At 36.8% G+C, this 13,360-nt stretch overlaps 2 protein-coding genes across 2 annotated transcripts; one reads left to right on the top strand and one right to left on the bottom strand.

Moving 5' to 3' along the window:
* Positions 1–1,925: 1,925 nt before the first annotated feature.
* Positions 1,926–2,414, bottom strand: LOC110907682 (RING-H2 finger protein ATL70). The gene has a single exon (XM_022152629.1). It carries the CDS (start codon positions 2,412–2,414, stop codon positions 1,926–1,928), a length of 489 nt encoding a protein of 162 aa, XP_022008321.1.
* Positions 2,415–9,868: 7,454 nt separating this feature from the next.
* Positions 9,869–12,805, top strand: LOC110904555 (dnaJ protein homolog). Its single transcript, XM_022150399.2, has 7 exons — positions 9,869–10,040; positions 10,148–10,339; positions 11,181–11,331; positions 11,420–11,567; positions 11,667–11,943; positions 12,033–12,231; positions 12,326–12,805. Exons 2-7 carry the CDS (start codon positions 10,190–10,192, stop codon positions 12,649–12,651), a joined length of 1,251 nt encoding a protein of 416 aa, XP_022006091.1. The 5' UTR covers positions 9,869–10,040; positions 10,148–10,189; the 3' UTR covers positions 12,652–12,805.
* Positions 12,806–13,360: the final 555 nt, after the last annotated feature.

Below are 13,360 nucleotides of genomic sequence, written 5' to 3' on the forward strand. Positions count from 1 at the left end.
TTTTATACTACGGTTTTACGCAATGTGGTGTGTCTATAAATCTTTAACCCGGCACGACCCGGGCTACTGAACGCATAAAAGAACATGTAAAACGTTCACAAGATTTTATTATAATTTTCCCAAGTTATAAAAGAGTTTGTGCCTTGTGCATTCAAATCAATTTTAATAAACATTTTCAAATGTGTCAGTTGAATGTATTTACCAGTGTAAACTGACGTATTTTCCCCAAAAAGATTAAGTGCAGGTGCTAGACGAAATTGGCTGGTATTAGCTGCCTAAGCATCACGAATAGTCTCGCAAACTCGATGCCGTATCTGAATGAACAATATATATTTATTTTGATCCGCTGTGGATACATTCGACTTCTGTAATACATTTGATATTACAATCAGAGGTTGAAATATATTTATTTATCTTTAAGCTTCCGCTGTGCATTATATAATTGTGTGGTTTGACTATATTGTTGCCAACATCGTCACGGTAATCCCCCACCGGGCCCACCGGTGAGACACGTGGAAATCGGGGTGTGACATAAATAGTGAAGCTCATGATGTTATGTGTCGTAAATTAGGTATGATCGACATGTATAGTATATGAATGATGGGGGCATGTTGAAAAATATCATAATATGTCATTCATATATTTGCCTTTGTTATTTATTGGGCTTGTTTAATATATTGGGCCAATCTGTTATAACGAGCATAAGTTGGGCTTATGTTTGTTCATTCGGTTATAACAAACTTATAGTTGATTCTGTATTATCCGTTATGTACAAGGGTGCTATGTGTAAGTTGTATATTTGCAGGTTATAAAAGGGTACTTTGAGAGCTAGGGTTCCAGATCTTTCTATCCATCTTGTACGCACACTTCTCTCTGATTTTTGAAGACGTATTGTTCCTGTTGAGGACTCTTAAGAGTTCTTTTGTTCCAGTTCAGTCCGCAGATGTTATTTTGCAGATCTATTGAAGATTAGCTTCTTCTTTTGTCTCGTTTTGTATCACAGATCCTGCGGATCTTCATATATTCAGGTTGTATTGTTCTATTCTTGTTGTATTGTTCATTTTTCGTTGTATTGTTTCGAATAATCAACTGGTCTTTATCAGTTGGTTATGTACTTTGGATTGTTTAATTTTTGATCTTACTGTGTAGTAAGATCTTGGGTGGTTTGGGTGATTTCTGGGTTGGTAAGTAATAAAAGATTTGCGTCATTTTTTGTCACTATATTTTGGTGTTGATTTGTTGTGTATATTAGATCTGTAAGTTCATACCATTTTTACAAAACCGACAGTGAAATCGTTTGTCGGTTGTTGAAACGGAGACGGTGGCGGTTAGGAGGTTGTGATGTTGTGGCGGTGGCTAGGTGGTGGTGGTGCACTATTGTGATTGTGGTTGTCGTCGGGGTTTGGTGTTGCTGGTGTCGATCGTTGGTCAGTGGTTGTGGCGGAGGGTGGACCTGTAATAATTTAACACGTAAAACAACTATATTTTAGTGTTCTCTTCATTTTCTGTAATAATTTAACACGTAAAACAACTAAATTTACGGTTTAGCAACCTTAAATCTTTGTAGGATAACAATCAAACCCATAAAGTGAATAATCGATCTTATAATTATAAGGTTTCTAAAATTATATAACATTTATATTTGTTACAACTAGAAAGGTGATTTTTAAGTATTTGACTTAGTTATTCTTTTTAACGAAAATATTTTACGTTCTGGTTTAAATTTTGCAGTTCAACGTTTTTACTTTTACTTTTTGTTCAACTTAACAGCCACACTCTAACGTACAAGTCCTAAATACTAGCTTGTTATCATAAACAATTTTTTTGGCTTTGATTAAAAAAAACTGTACTTAGTAAAACATGAAAACCAAAATGTACAATTAATCAAACGACAACATCATATCAATTTCACTATCAAAGGGTCATCAACTTCGTAGAATCTCTAGCTTGATCGGCAACGGTGAGTCGCGGCACACAGGACAAGTAGGATGAACCTTCAACCATGTGTCAATACACTTGCAATGAAACAAGTGGTCACAATCCGGCAACAAACGTACAACATCTTCCGGTTTATAATCCGCCAAACAAATAGAACAACCGGAGCCATTGACATCATCAACAGAGTCACTTTTGTTAGACGTCATTTTCTCAGCGTAAGTGAATTTTGGGAAAGCCATGAGTGCATCTTCGTCAACGCCTATAGAGACCGTCATAAGTTGGTGGTCATCACCCTCTGGTACCGATTGAGAGTTTGTGCTACGGGTGCACTTGTAAGAAACGTAAGAGATAATGATTATAATTAGGATGAAGAATAAGGTGAGTCCAAGGACATAGCTTATGCCGCCATCGGATTTTCCGGTGCTGTCGGTGGTGTACGAATCGGAATCATCACCGGTGACCGTCGTGCTACTCATTGTGTTTGAGGTTGTTTGTATGCGAACTATGAATATAGTTATATAAGGTCTCCTGACGGCTGGGGCTTTAGACTTTAATTAGAAAAATCATTAATATTTAATTTATTTAAAACAAATATAACGTATGCACATTATACTTGCTTACAATAGCATGTGTCATATGTATGTACGTAATTACATATTAGTTATGTATTTTAAACTTTTGAGTTTTAGACAAACTTGTAATTAGTAAAAGTTTAAGGACTAAACGTGTTATATTTCTTTCGGTGAACTCCTACTCTAAATATGTAACTAATAAAAGTTTAGGATTAAAATCGTAATATAATCATAGCACATGGACCGTGGACGTAATTAATTCTTGTTATTCCCTTTTCTTATATTATTCAAGCCGGTTAAGAGAGCACGGGGCACTCCGTTATACTATAACGGAAACAATCTTCCACGCGTGATGGCCGGCCGCCGCTACCACTTCACCGCGTTAATCTTCCACGCGTTAATCATTTTCGTGATGGTGACAACGCGTTATGGTTTATTTTTGTGAGGGTATTTGTTGGTTGGGGGGAAATTGTTGGGTGTGGTGGTGAGTGATGACCACCCCCACTAAAAATGGTTGTGAGTGATGGAAAAATGGTCAATGACATGGCGAAACTTGATTGGTGCTTGTGAGTGATAAATTCTATCACTAGTGAACCACCCCTAGTCCCCTAATAGTCATAGAATCATACATGAATATACGATAATGACTTATTCATATACATATACAAATATACTATATTGACTTATTCATATACATCATAAACAAATATTTTGAAGATATAATAGCTCATCAAATATCAGAAAATATATAATAATGTGTAAAAAAATGTGTAAAAGAAAAGTTCATTTTGCGATTACATGAATAAAACAAGGAGACTAATTATTGAAGAATCTTAGTACATTATTTCTTCCTCACATAAGGGATGGTAGTTGAAACATAACTTATGGTTAAACAATAAAATATAATAATTATAAAATTGGTATTGATTACTCTCTAATACCAATCTGCCGCTGAAGACAAAAACATGTAATAAGGGGACTAGGGGTGGAATCACTAGTGATGGATTCCATCACTCCCACTATCCAATCAACTAATGCCATGTCATCAATCCAATTTCCATCACTAGTGATAGAAATGGACTAGGGGTGGAATCACTAGTGATGGAATTCCATCACTCCCTCCCAATTTTTTTAATTTTCATTTTAAAATTAGAAAATAAAAATAAAACACTAAATTAAAAATTTCATTAATTTTAAAACATACTACTTCAATTTCACATACTAGAAACATACAATTTGTAAAAAAAAAAAAAAAAAACCTACTAATCGAATTTAACATACTAGAAACATACAATTTAAAAAAAAAAAAAAACCTACTCCTCGTCCGAATCCGGAAACTCCAAACCTAGAGAACCTACTAGTTCGATTAAATCGTATCTCAACCGAAAGTGAGTTTCTTCGTTACGCAATTGTAAATTGATATCTTGTGGAACTTGAACTTGTGTAGGAGGATCCGGTACCCAATCCGGGGATATTGCACGTCCGTCGTGTTTGATCAACATATTGTGCAATATGATACACGCATACACTATGCTATGTATTGCTTTCTTGGTCATCGAACGAACCGGTCGGTGTAGTATACCCCATCTACCCTTTAAAACACCAAACGCCCTCTCAACATCTTTTCTTGCCGATTCTTGCAATTTTTTGAACGCCTTTTCTTTAGCCTCGACGGGAAATGAGGGAGCTTTCACAAAAACAGACCAAGACGGGTAGATACCATCCACAAGATAAAAGCCTCGTATGTAATGTCGACCGTTAACATAGAAAGGAGAGGAAGGTGCGGTACCATCCGTTACGGTTTGGAACAACGGCGACGTGTGCAACACATTGATGTCGTTGTTTGAACCTGGAACACCGAAGTACGAATGCCAAATCCATAAATCATTCGACGCCACCGCTTCTAGTATGATGGTTGGTCTTTTGATGTCTCCCCTCACATACGCCCCTCGCAACTCTCTTGGACAATTTTTCCACTCGATATGTGTACAATCGATGCTGCCGAGCATCCCGGGAAAATGCCATCTAGCCTCGTGTGCGGCATAAATACGAGAGATGTCGTGGCTCGTCGGTTTTCGTAAAAACTCGCTAGAATACAACTTAATGACCGCATTGCAAAAAAATTGCAAACACTCACGTGAAGTTCTTTCAGACATAGCTAGGTATTCATCATATTGATCGGGTGGGTTACCTGTCGCTAGTTGGCGAATGGCGGACGTGCATTTTTGAATCGGCGTGAAACTTGGTTTGCCCCTCGCATCGTAACCTTCTTGAAACCATCCCTCGCTTGCCTCGATGTCTCCAACAATCTTTAAAAATAATTCTTTGGGTAAACGAAAACGATCTCTAAACGTTTCGGAATTGTATAGCGGGTTTTCCACAAAATAATCGTTCATCAAAACTTCGTTGGCACGTATACGATCACGGCCGACCATCTTCTTCTTTGGGCGGGACGACTCGGCATCAAGCTCGTTATACACCGACACAAAATAGTTTAGCGTGTCGTTGTCGGAAGACGACTCGGAATCGCTAGACATCGGAAACGTCGAATCGGTAGGGAATTCCATTTGAGAAAGATATAAAAAATTGGGTGAAATGGGTTTAAAATGGTTAAAAGATAGAGTTTGATGTGTGAAAAAATGGTTAAATGTGAATATATATATATATAAATAAAGTGAATTTTTTTTTTTATTTAAGTTACCGTTAGCCCCCAACGGTCATCATCCAACGTTCCATTTTTTGAATCTTCAACGCGTTATACACAAAACGCGTTAATAATATAACGCGTGCTTTTAATGGCGGCGGCGGTGTGCTAGGCGATGATCACGCGTGCTCGGGGGGCCATAACGGACCGCCCCGAGTCCCCTAAGCCTATAACCGCATAAATACATGAATATTTTGTCAGTAGTAAAAAATAATTTTTTTGTTGTTGTAATTTATGCTTTATGATAGAGCACCAACAAATATGACAAATAATACAATTTGTTGGTGTTGTTCAATAATCATTTAATGATGTTTTATAATCTATTTTTTGGTGGTGTGTTTATTTATTAGTGTGGTAATATTGTTATTTGGTGTTTTGTATTACAAGACAACACAAAAAAATGAATTTGACACCACCAAAAAATGGGTTTTGTACTAGTGTGTGTTAGTTGTAATCATGAGACTGAATGTTATATAACCGATATACAACTATACGAGATATTAAATTATTCACACTTAAGTTGAGTATGTATCAAACGCAGACATATCAAAGGCCTTATACCAAATTGATTAGGTCATTAAACACAAAGCTTAAGATGATGGATTAATGAAGTTGCGTCACAACCTGGAAAGTGGCCAAGTGGGTGTATTTCCTTGTTTATGGCACATGATCATATTACCATATAAAGTATAAACCCACTGCATCTTTTATTTTTACTGGCGAATACATTTTCCTCTACACTATTTTATTTTTAAAATCACCGCATGATTTAAACTCATAACCACTTGGTTAGCAATTACACCACTTTGCGATTAGGATGACGACTTAACACATTAGACCTGCATTTGGTTTCAGTTAGATTGATTTTCTAAGGGTTGACCTTTATAACTTAAGCGACAAAAATATTTCAATTACATCTGTTGCCAACTTTATGCTTCACCCTTTTGAGAGTAGAAGTTCATACATGCATACATATATACATAGTGAAGGTTCAAATGTGAAAAAAAAATCTTGTAAGTAGAGAAAGACTACGTTTGAATGAATAAATTAGTTAACTAAATTAAACTAACAAGCTATTTTCAAAATCCACCATTTTAAAACAAACTCAATTCACGGAGAAGGGTAAATTTTGATATGTGTGTGATAAACTGTAGGATAAATTTCGATATGTGTGGATTATACGCCGGATAAACCTGATATTTATAGGATTTATTTCGATACGTGTAGAATTAAGTATTTTTACTAATTAATTAGAAAGAGATTAATTTACATGAGGGGTCATAAACAATTTAGTGGTTTACCATTATACCATTTGTTCTTATTTTTCTAATATTAATGTTTCTACTAAAAAAAATCATCCCTCCCCCGCCACACACACAACACAATATTATAATTCACAATACATACGTATGTACGTACATACATATCCTACTTTACGGTGAATGGTAAATTTTGACATGTGTATGATAAAATGTTGGATAAATTTCTATATGTCTAAGACTAGATAAATTTGACATGTGTAGGATAAATTTCGATATGTGTAAAATTAAATATTTTTAACCAATTAATTAGAGAGAAGATAATTTACATGATGAGAGTTTAATGTTTTTCCATTGTAACATTTGTTCTCATATTAATATTTCTTCTAAAACTTCACTCTCCTATACACACATATTATAATACATATAAGAATAAAAATTTAATTTTACAAAGGGTGGGCACGTGATAGGTGGAAGTGATGAGTGATGGAACATTGTCGCAAGCTCTTGATGACGCGTGTTGGAGCTTGAAGACGTGATGTGTATTGCGTGAGTGATGGGAGAGTGTGTGTGTGTGTGGGGGGGGGGGGGGGGGAGGGGGTGTTTGACTTTGGTGTTGATGTGTTAAGTTGTTATTGGGTGTGATAAGTGTGAGTGATGACCATTGCAAATATGATAGAGTAAATGTGATGGAGTTAAGCGTGAAATAGTCATTGTGTGTGGTGTGTGATGAATGATGACCACCTGTTCCACCCTAAGAGATTAAGAGCATTCATAGTAGGTTCTTTTATCTCTATCATTATAATTTAATTTATATACATATTTTCTCTAAGCTTTGTTTGTTTTTCAAAACCTCTCACATTAAATGCTCTATCTCTATTTCCATCTTACACACAAACACTTATGTTATTGTTTTTTCTTGATTTATACACACACAAATTTATATTTAAAGATGAATAGTGAATCTCAATATTTAGAGAAGTAGTGTAGGTTCTTTAAACCTTAATTATATTTTAGAGAAGCTAATGGAGATGTCAAAAGATGAAAAACTTTATTTTTCTTTAAAATTTAATGATCTGGATGAAATATAGAACCCAATGTGAATGCTCTAAGGTTGGACGGTGTGAGTTAGTGCCATCGTCCAACTCAGCTACTTAACGGCCCCAACATTGTAGGAAGGAAGCCAAAGAGGGGCATGATGATGTGGTCCACTAAGCCCTTAACAGGCACGCGAAGGGAAGAAAAGGGGGGGGGGACCCATATTCACTTACCCACAACCACAATCACCTGTGTAATGATACCGATACAGCGATACCGACTACCGAAAGATTAACATGATCATTGTAACACCCTAGGCAAATCCAACATCGGCCGTGGCCAGGAGAGATCCCTGGTTCATAGGTAATCGAACGCCTCTTAAATCACCAACGCGTTTTGGGCTTAGTTGGTCGTGGAGCACATGAAAACTCCACAGTTAAGCGTGAGGTGGGAGTAGTAACAGGATGAGTGATCTCCTAGGAAGTCTCCACCGGGGCAACAAAAAACAAAGTCATGACCCATCAGGGACAAAGCAGACAATATTAGTGGTACGATGGGCCGGATGTTACAACCTGCGTTCGTCATCATCACCCTGGACAACCACTTTCATCACCATGACATTTACCTAAGACTTTTTTTTTTTTTTATTTAGAATAACTAACGTACATACCTTTTATATTTTTTATACAAATATTAATCATAGTACTAGAATACTCAATCACTTTTAAAGCAACGCTTTTATCACAAATCTTCATAAAGCTAAACTTCAAGCCCTTTGATAATTACACAAGTTAACATATATTTAAGTCTAACAATACAAGTAAGACTACATAACTATTAGTTATTAGCATAAAGTACACACAAACAATTAACGTAGCAATTCATTATGAAAATATTGCGTTTAGGTTCCGCTCCTAATCTTAATGAAAATATTGCGTTTAGGTTCCCCTCCTAATCTTAACCTTAACCACACCTAAACAATTGATTTTCAATTCAGTTTCATAATATGGACGTACAACACTGGCTAGTCATGTAATTCTTCACATTTTTACTAATAAACAAAGCTAAAAAACACTGTACTTTTAACCGAGTCACGTACAAAAGTTAAACCTTGTTTCTACATTTTAATAACAATATTGTTTAAGATTAGAAAACCCTATATTTAATACAGGGAAGAGCTTGATACCGGTTCCGAAAGTACCGGTACATAAATTCGCCAAATATGGGTACCGGTATCGAAAATATTCGGTATGGTACCGGTATTTAAGGGTAAAATTCTGGTACCGTACTGAACCGATATTGGTACCGGAAACGCCAAAAAAGTGGGTACCGATTTGATACTGAAAAAAGATCGATACGAGAAATTCGATACCGGTACCAACTATCAAATGCTCATCCTTATGTCTGATAAAAAAGACCATCAAATTAGACCATGTTTTTCTATGACCAAATGCTCATCCTTATACTTGGATAAAAAAATCATGAGTAAATTACAAGTTTTGTCCTTTATGTTTACATCAAATTGCAGGCGCTGTCCTTTTGGCCAAAAGTTTACAGGCGGTGTCCTTAACCTTTCAAAATCTTGCACGTTTTGTCTTTTAGACCAAATCTGGTTAGAAATCTCAGTTAAAAATTGTCATGTGCAATGCACATGAGAGTAAAATGGTAATTTCCCTCTCAACCCTTTCAAACTCAACACTCAATTCATCATCTTCCCTAAATTTCTAGGGTTTAAATCTGAACATCTACTATAGCAAATCAATCTGAACATCTACTATAGCAAATCAACTTCGTTTAAATCTTGATCTCACCAATAATCTCCACAAGAGCATTTCCGATCTTTGAAATAGTTAAATCTTTTGACATCCCTTACAATTATCTCCCTCTCAACAACCTTAGATATGAACTTGGTTGCAGAATGGCAGTCATTGCACACTCGAAGATTCTTCGCTGCACGAATTGGAACACCAGGTGGCAGGTTGAGCAACCCGAAAGCAATCGCTAGACGCTCACTGTGCCCACATAGCAAAGTCTCTTTTTCCTGTATGCTGCATTGTACATAACAATTTTTAACTGAGATTTCTAACCAGGTTTGTTCTAAAGGACAAAACGTGCAAGATTTTGAAAGGTTAAGGATACCGCCGGTAAACTTTTGCCTAAAAGAACAGCGCATGTAATTTAATGTAAAGATAAAAGAAAAAACTTGTATTTTACTCGAAAATCATCAAATTAGACCATGTTTTTCTATGAAAATTATTACTTGTACTTATACATCCAACTTATTGATACCGGTATATTCCGTTGAAGCGATTTAATCACGAGTTATGTACGGCTGTATTATCTTGACTTTGTATGTAAACACATGGAGCCTTGTATTCTAGAAACTTCTTCATTATCGCGGATGAAAACAATCTGGACCGTCCATATCCACCTCCAGAAAGTATACGACACCTTCACACCCCTAACTTGCAAACCCTTTTCGAACGCACACCACCAGTCAAATCTTCCTCTTCCGATCTTCTTCCTCAGGTAACTTCCTATATATAATAACTCTATTCGTTTTGCTATTCTGTAATATTTGCGTTGTCAGTTTGTGGTTTTGGATCTGATTTCGTGTGTTTGTTTGTTAATATTAGTTTGTAACTGAATAATTCTGAGAATCGAAGAAGAAGGTAAGGATGTTTGGAAGAGCACCGAAGAAGAGCGATAACACCAAGTATTATGAGATCCTTGGGGTCCCTAAAAACGCCTCACAGGATGATCTCAAGAAGGCTTATCGTAAAGCCGCCATTAAGAATCACCCCGACAAAGGTGGAGATCCTGAAAAGGTAATACTGTTTAACCTAATTTATCTATTTGTTTTTTTATTTTTTGTATGGCTTATGTTGATGCTTAATTAATGTTTTTGAATATGTTTTGAGGTTTTAATTATGATAATTGATATAGTTTGTTGCCAGTAGTTTTGTCAGTGGATGAAAATTTGTTACGGTAGTTTGTTAAGAGGATAGGTGATTTAGACTGAACTGATGTTATGTTATGTTAAACGACACGATTTGGCTGTTAGTTCGTGGTATGATTGTAAGGGTAAATCCCGAAAATAGGCGTTGAATTTGAGGACTTGTAGAATAAGCAAACAAATAATAGAAGGACAAGTAAGCAGAGCCGACACCTTCATAGCCCACACTCCGACTTTCCGGCACCTTTTTGTGTCTTCTGTGCTGGCTAAAAGGTTCTAGAAAGTTGGAGTTTGGGCTATGGAGGCGCTGGCTCTGCTTTTCACTAATTGTAATGCTATTGCTAAAAGGCTGTTTCAGGCTTTGAGATTAACTTTTCTTGTTCGTGAGGATACTGCTTTGTAACAAAACCTTATCTTGATAGCATGCTGTTAGGGTTAAGGTGCTGCCGAGCTGCAATCATCCAAGAGAGATAGTTTTTCTTTTGTTTACGTTATAGCTAAAAGTCTGTTGTATAAGGCTTTGAGATTACTTCTAAATGATGCAATTTAAACCAAGTTGTTAATCTGCCTGAGTAAATATTACATTGCCTGAAGTGAAAATTATTAGAAAGAATGCTGTCATTTTGTACATATAAGTCTTTTTTTTGTATCATTGGCATTGATAATATCGTGATGGTTGTATTCAAATATGTAAAATGGTGTGCATCTTATAGTTCAAAGAGCTTGCTCAAGCATATGAGGTGCTGAGTGATCCAGAGAAGCGTGAGATATATGATGAATATGGTGAGGATGCTTTGAAGGAAGGAATGGGAGGTGGAGGTGGTGGTCATGACCCCTTTGACATCTTTCAATCTTTTTTTGGTGGTAAGCAATCTTGATCTAGTCTTTGTTTGAACAATACTCTGTTTCAGTTTTTACTGTTAGGATTTACTTGAGATTGTTTTGTATACAGGTGGTGGAGGTGGTAGCAGCAGGGGAAGACGTCAACGAAGGGGAGAAGACGTCGTTCATCCTCTCAAAGTTTCTCTTGAGGATCTCTATAATGGAACTTCCAAAAAGCTCTCTCTTTCACGTAATGTTATCTGCTCCAAGTGTAAGGGGTGAGTACTCAATTTTTTTCTTTTTACCATTTTTTACTTTAAAGTCTTTAATGAATATTTCTCTTCTTAATTTAACTAACTCGATATGCAAATTTGCAGTAAGGGTTCAAAATCTGGTGCTTCAATGAAATGTGCTGGCTGTCAAGGTTCAGGAATGAAAGTTTCTATAAGACATCTCGGCCCATCAATGATCCAGCAAATGCAACATCCTTGTAACGAGTGCAAGGGTACCGGAGAAACCATCAACGATAAGGATCGCTGTACACAGTGCAAGGGTGAGAAAGTTGTTCAGGAGAAGAAGGTGCTTGAAGTACATGTGGAAAAGGGCATGCAAAATGGGCAGAAGATCACATTCCCTGGAGAGGCTGATGAAGCTGTAAGAATTTTTTTTATCGTATTATACTTATGTTTTGAGTTCGTTTATGCAGATGCAATTGGTGGTTGACTTGGTTTTTTGTTATGCAGCCTGACACAGTCACAGGTGATATTGTGTTTGTGCTGCAACAAAAAGAGCACCCCAAGTTTAAGCGAAAGGGTGATGACATATTTGTTGAGCACACATTGAGCTTGACAGAGGCTCTGTGCGGGTTCCAGTTTGTTTTGACCCATTTGGATAACAGACAGCTTCTCATCAAATCTCAACCTGGAGAGGTTGTGAAGCCTGGTAATTAATTATCTTATCTTATCTCTGCTTTATTATGTGTTCTAAACATTGGTGATTCAATTGCTAATCTGTTTGGTTTTCGATTGGTTTGTAGACCAATTCAAGGCGATAAATGATGAAGGAATGCCAATGTACCAGAGGCCATTCATGAGGGGGAAGCTTTACATCCACTTTACTGTGGACTTCCCTGATTCATTATCTCCGGAACAGTGCAAGGCGTTAGAGGGGGTGCTGCCACCTAAGCCTTCGCAGCAGTTGACAGACATGGAGCTGGATGAATGTGAGGAAACAACGTTGCATGATGTCAACATTGAAGAAGAGATGAGAAGGAAGCAGCAACAACAAGCTCAAGAAGCATATGATGAAGATGAAGAAGACATGCATGGTGGAGCTCAGAGGGTACAATGTGCACAGCAGTAGTTGACTCATCAATATGGTCTGGTCTGGTACTCTGGTCTAGCGTCTGATATCAACTGTGATTTTGTTTCTTTTTTAACTTTATATATAAAAACTGCAAAATGTGTTGTATGAATGATTTAAAAATTAAAATATTATTACTTGTTTTGAGATATAACTTAAAGAGTTAAGTACAGTTTCAGTCCCTAGCATGGGCGGATCTTAATAGGGTTGTGGCAGGGCCACGGCCTGGGCAAGTTTTTCGGCCGTAGTGCTAATTTTCTGCATTTCGATCGAAATTTTTTATATATACTATGTTTGGCCCGGGCTTGCCCGGGTTTTTTTAGTGCCCGTATCTTTCGACCCTGGCACGTTCAACGGGCAAGATCCGCCACTGGTCCCTAGGGTGTAAACCCAATCGCAGGTCCAACCATCATTTGAAAAAAATCAACAGTCCAGTCTATGTGGTTGTCAATTGCAATCAATCAAGTCTTTCATCCCTAAGGTTTCACCCAATTAGAATACAAGTATAAATTTAGCAAATAATAAGGAATTGAAAAAAACACTCAACTGGTTCTACCGAGATCATATGAGTAGAAAGATGAATCATCAATCAATTGAAGCGAACACTTTTTTTCTCTCGGAAGTTCGAAATCGAATGAACCGATTGAAGCAAAAACATGGGGAGTTGGCGTCTTGGCGATGAAGAATTCGAATAATGATCTCGGTAGTT

Source organism: Helianthus annuus, chromosome 14 (assembly GCF_002127325.2).
Source record: "Helianthus annuus cultivar XRQ/B chromosome 14, HanXRQr2.0-SUNRISE, whole genome shotgun sequence".
NCBI classification, from domain to species: domain Eukaryota; kingdom Viridiplantae; phylum Streptophyta; class Magnoliopsida; order Asterales; family Asteraceae; genus Helianthus; species Helianthus annuus.

Excerpts from the sequence above, each read along its gene's own strand:
- LOC110907682 (XM_022152629.1), bottom strand. The coding sequence starts at position 2,414 with ATGAGTAGCACGACGGTCACCGGTGATGATTCCGATTCGTACACCACC.
- LOC110904555 (XM_022150399.2), top strand. The coding sequence starts at position 10,190 with ATGTTTGGAAGAGCACCGAAGAAGAGCGATAACACCAAGTATTATGAG. Across the intron at positions 11,944-12,032 it reads CTGGAGAGGCTGATGAAGCT|CCTGACACAGTCACAGGTGA; the intron begins GTAAGAATTTTT and ends TTTGTTATGCAG. Across the intron at positions 12,232-12,325 it reads TGGAGAGGTTGTGAAGCCTG|ACCAATTCAAGGCGATAAAT; the intron begins GTAATTAATTAT and ends ATTGGTTTGTAG.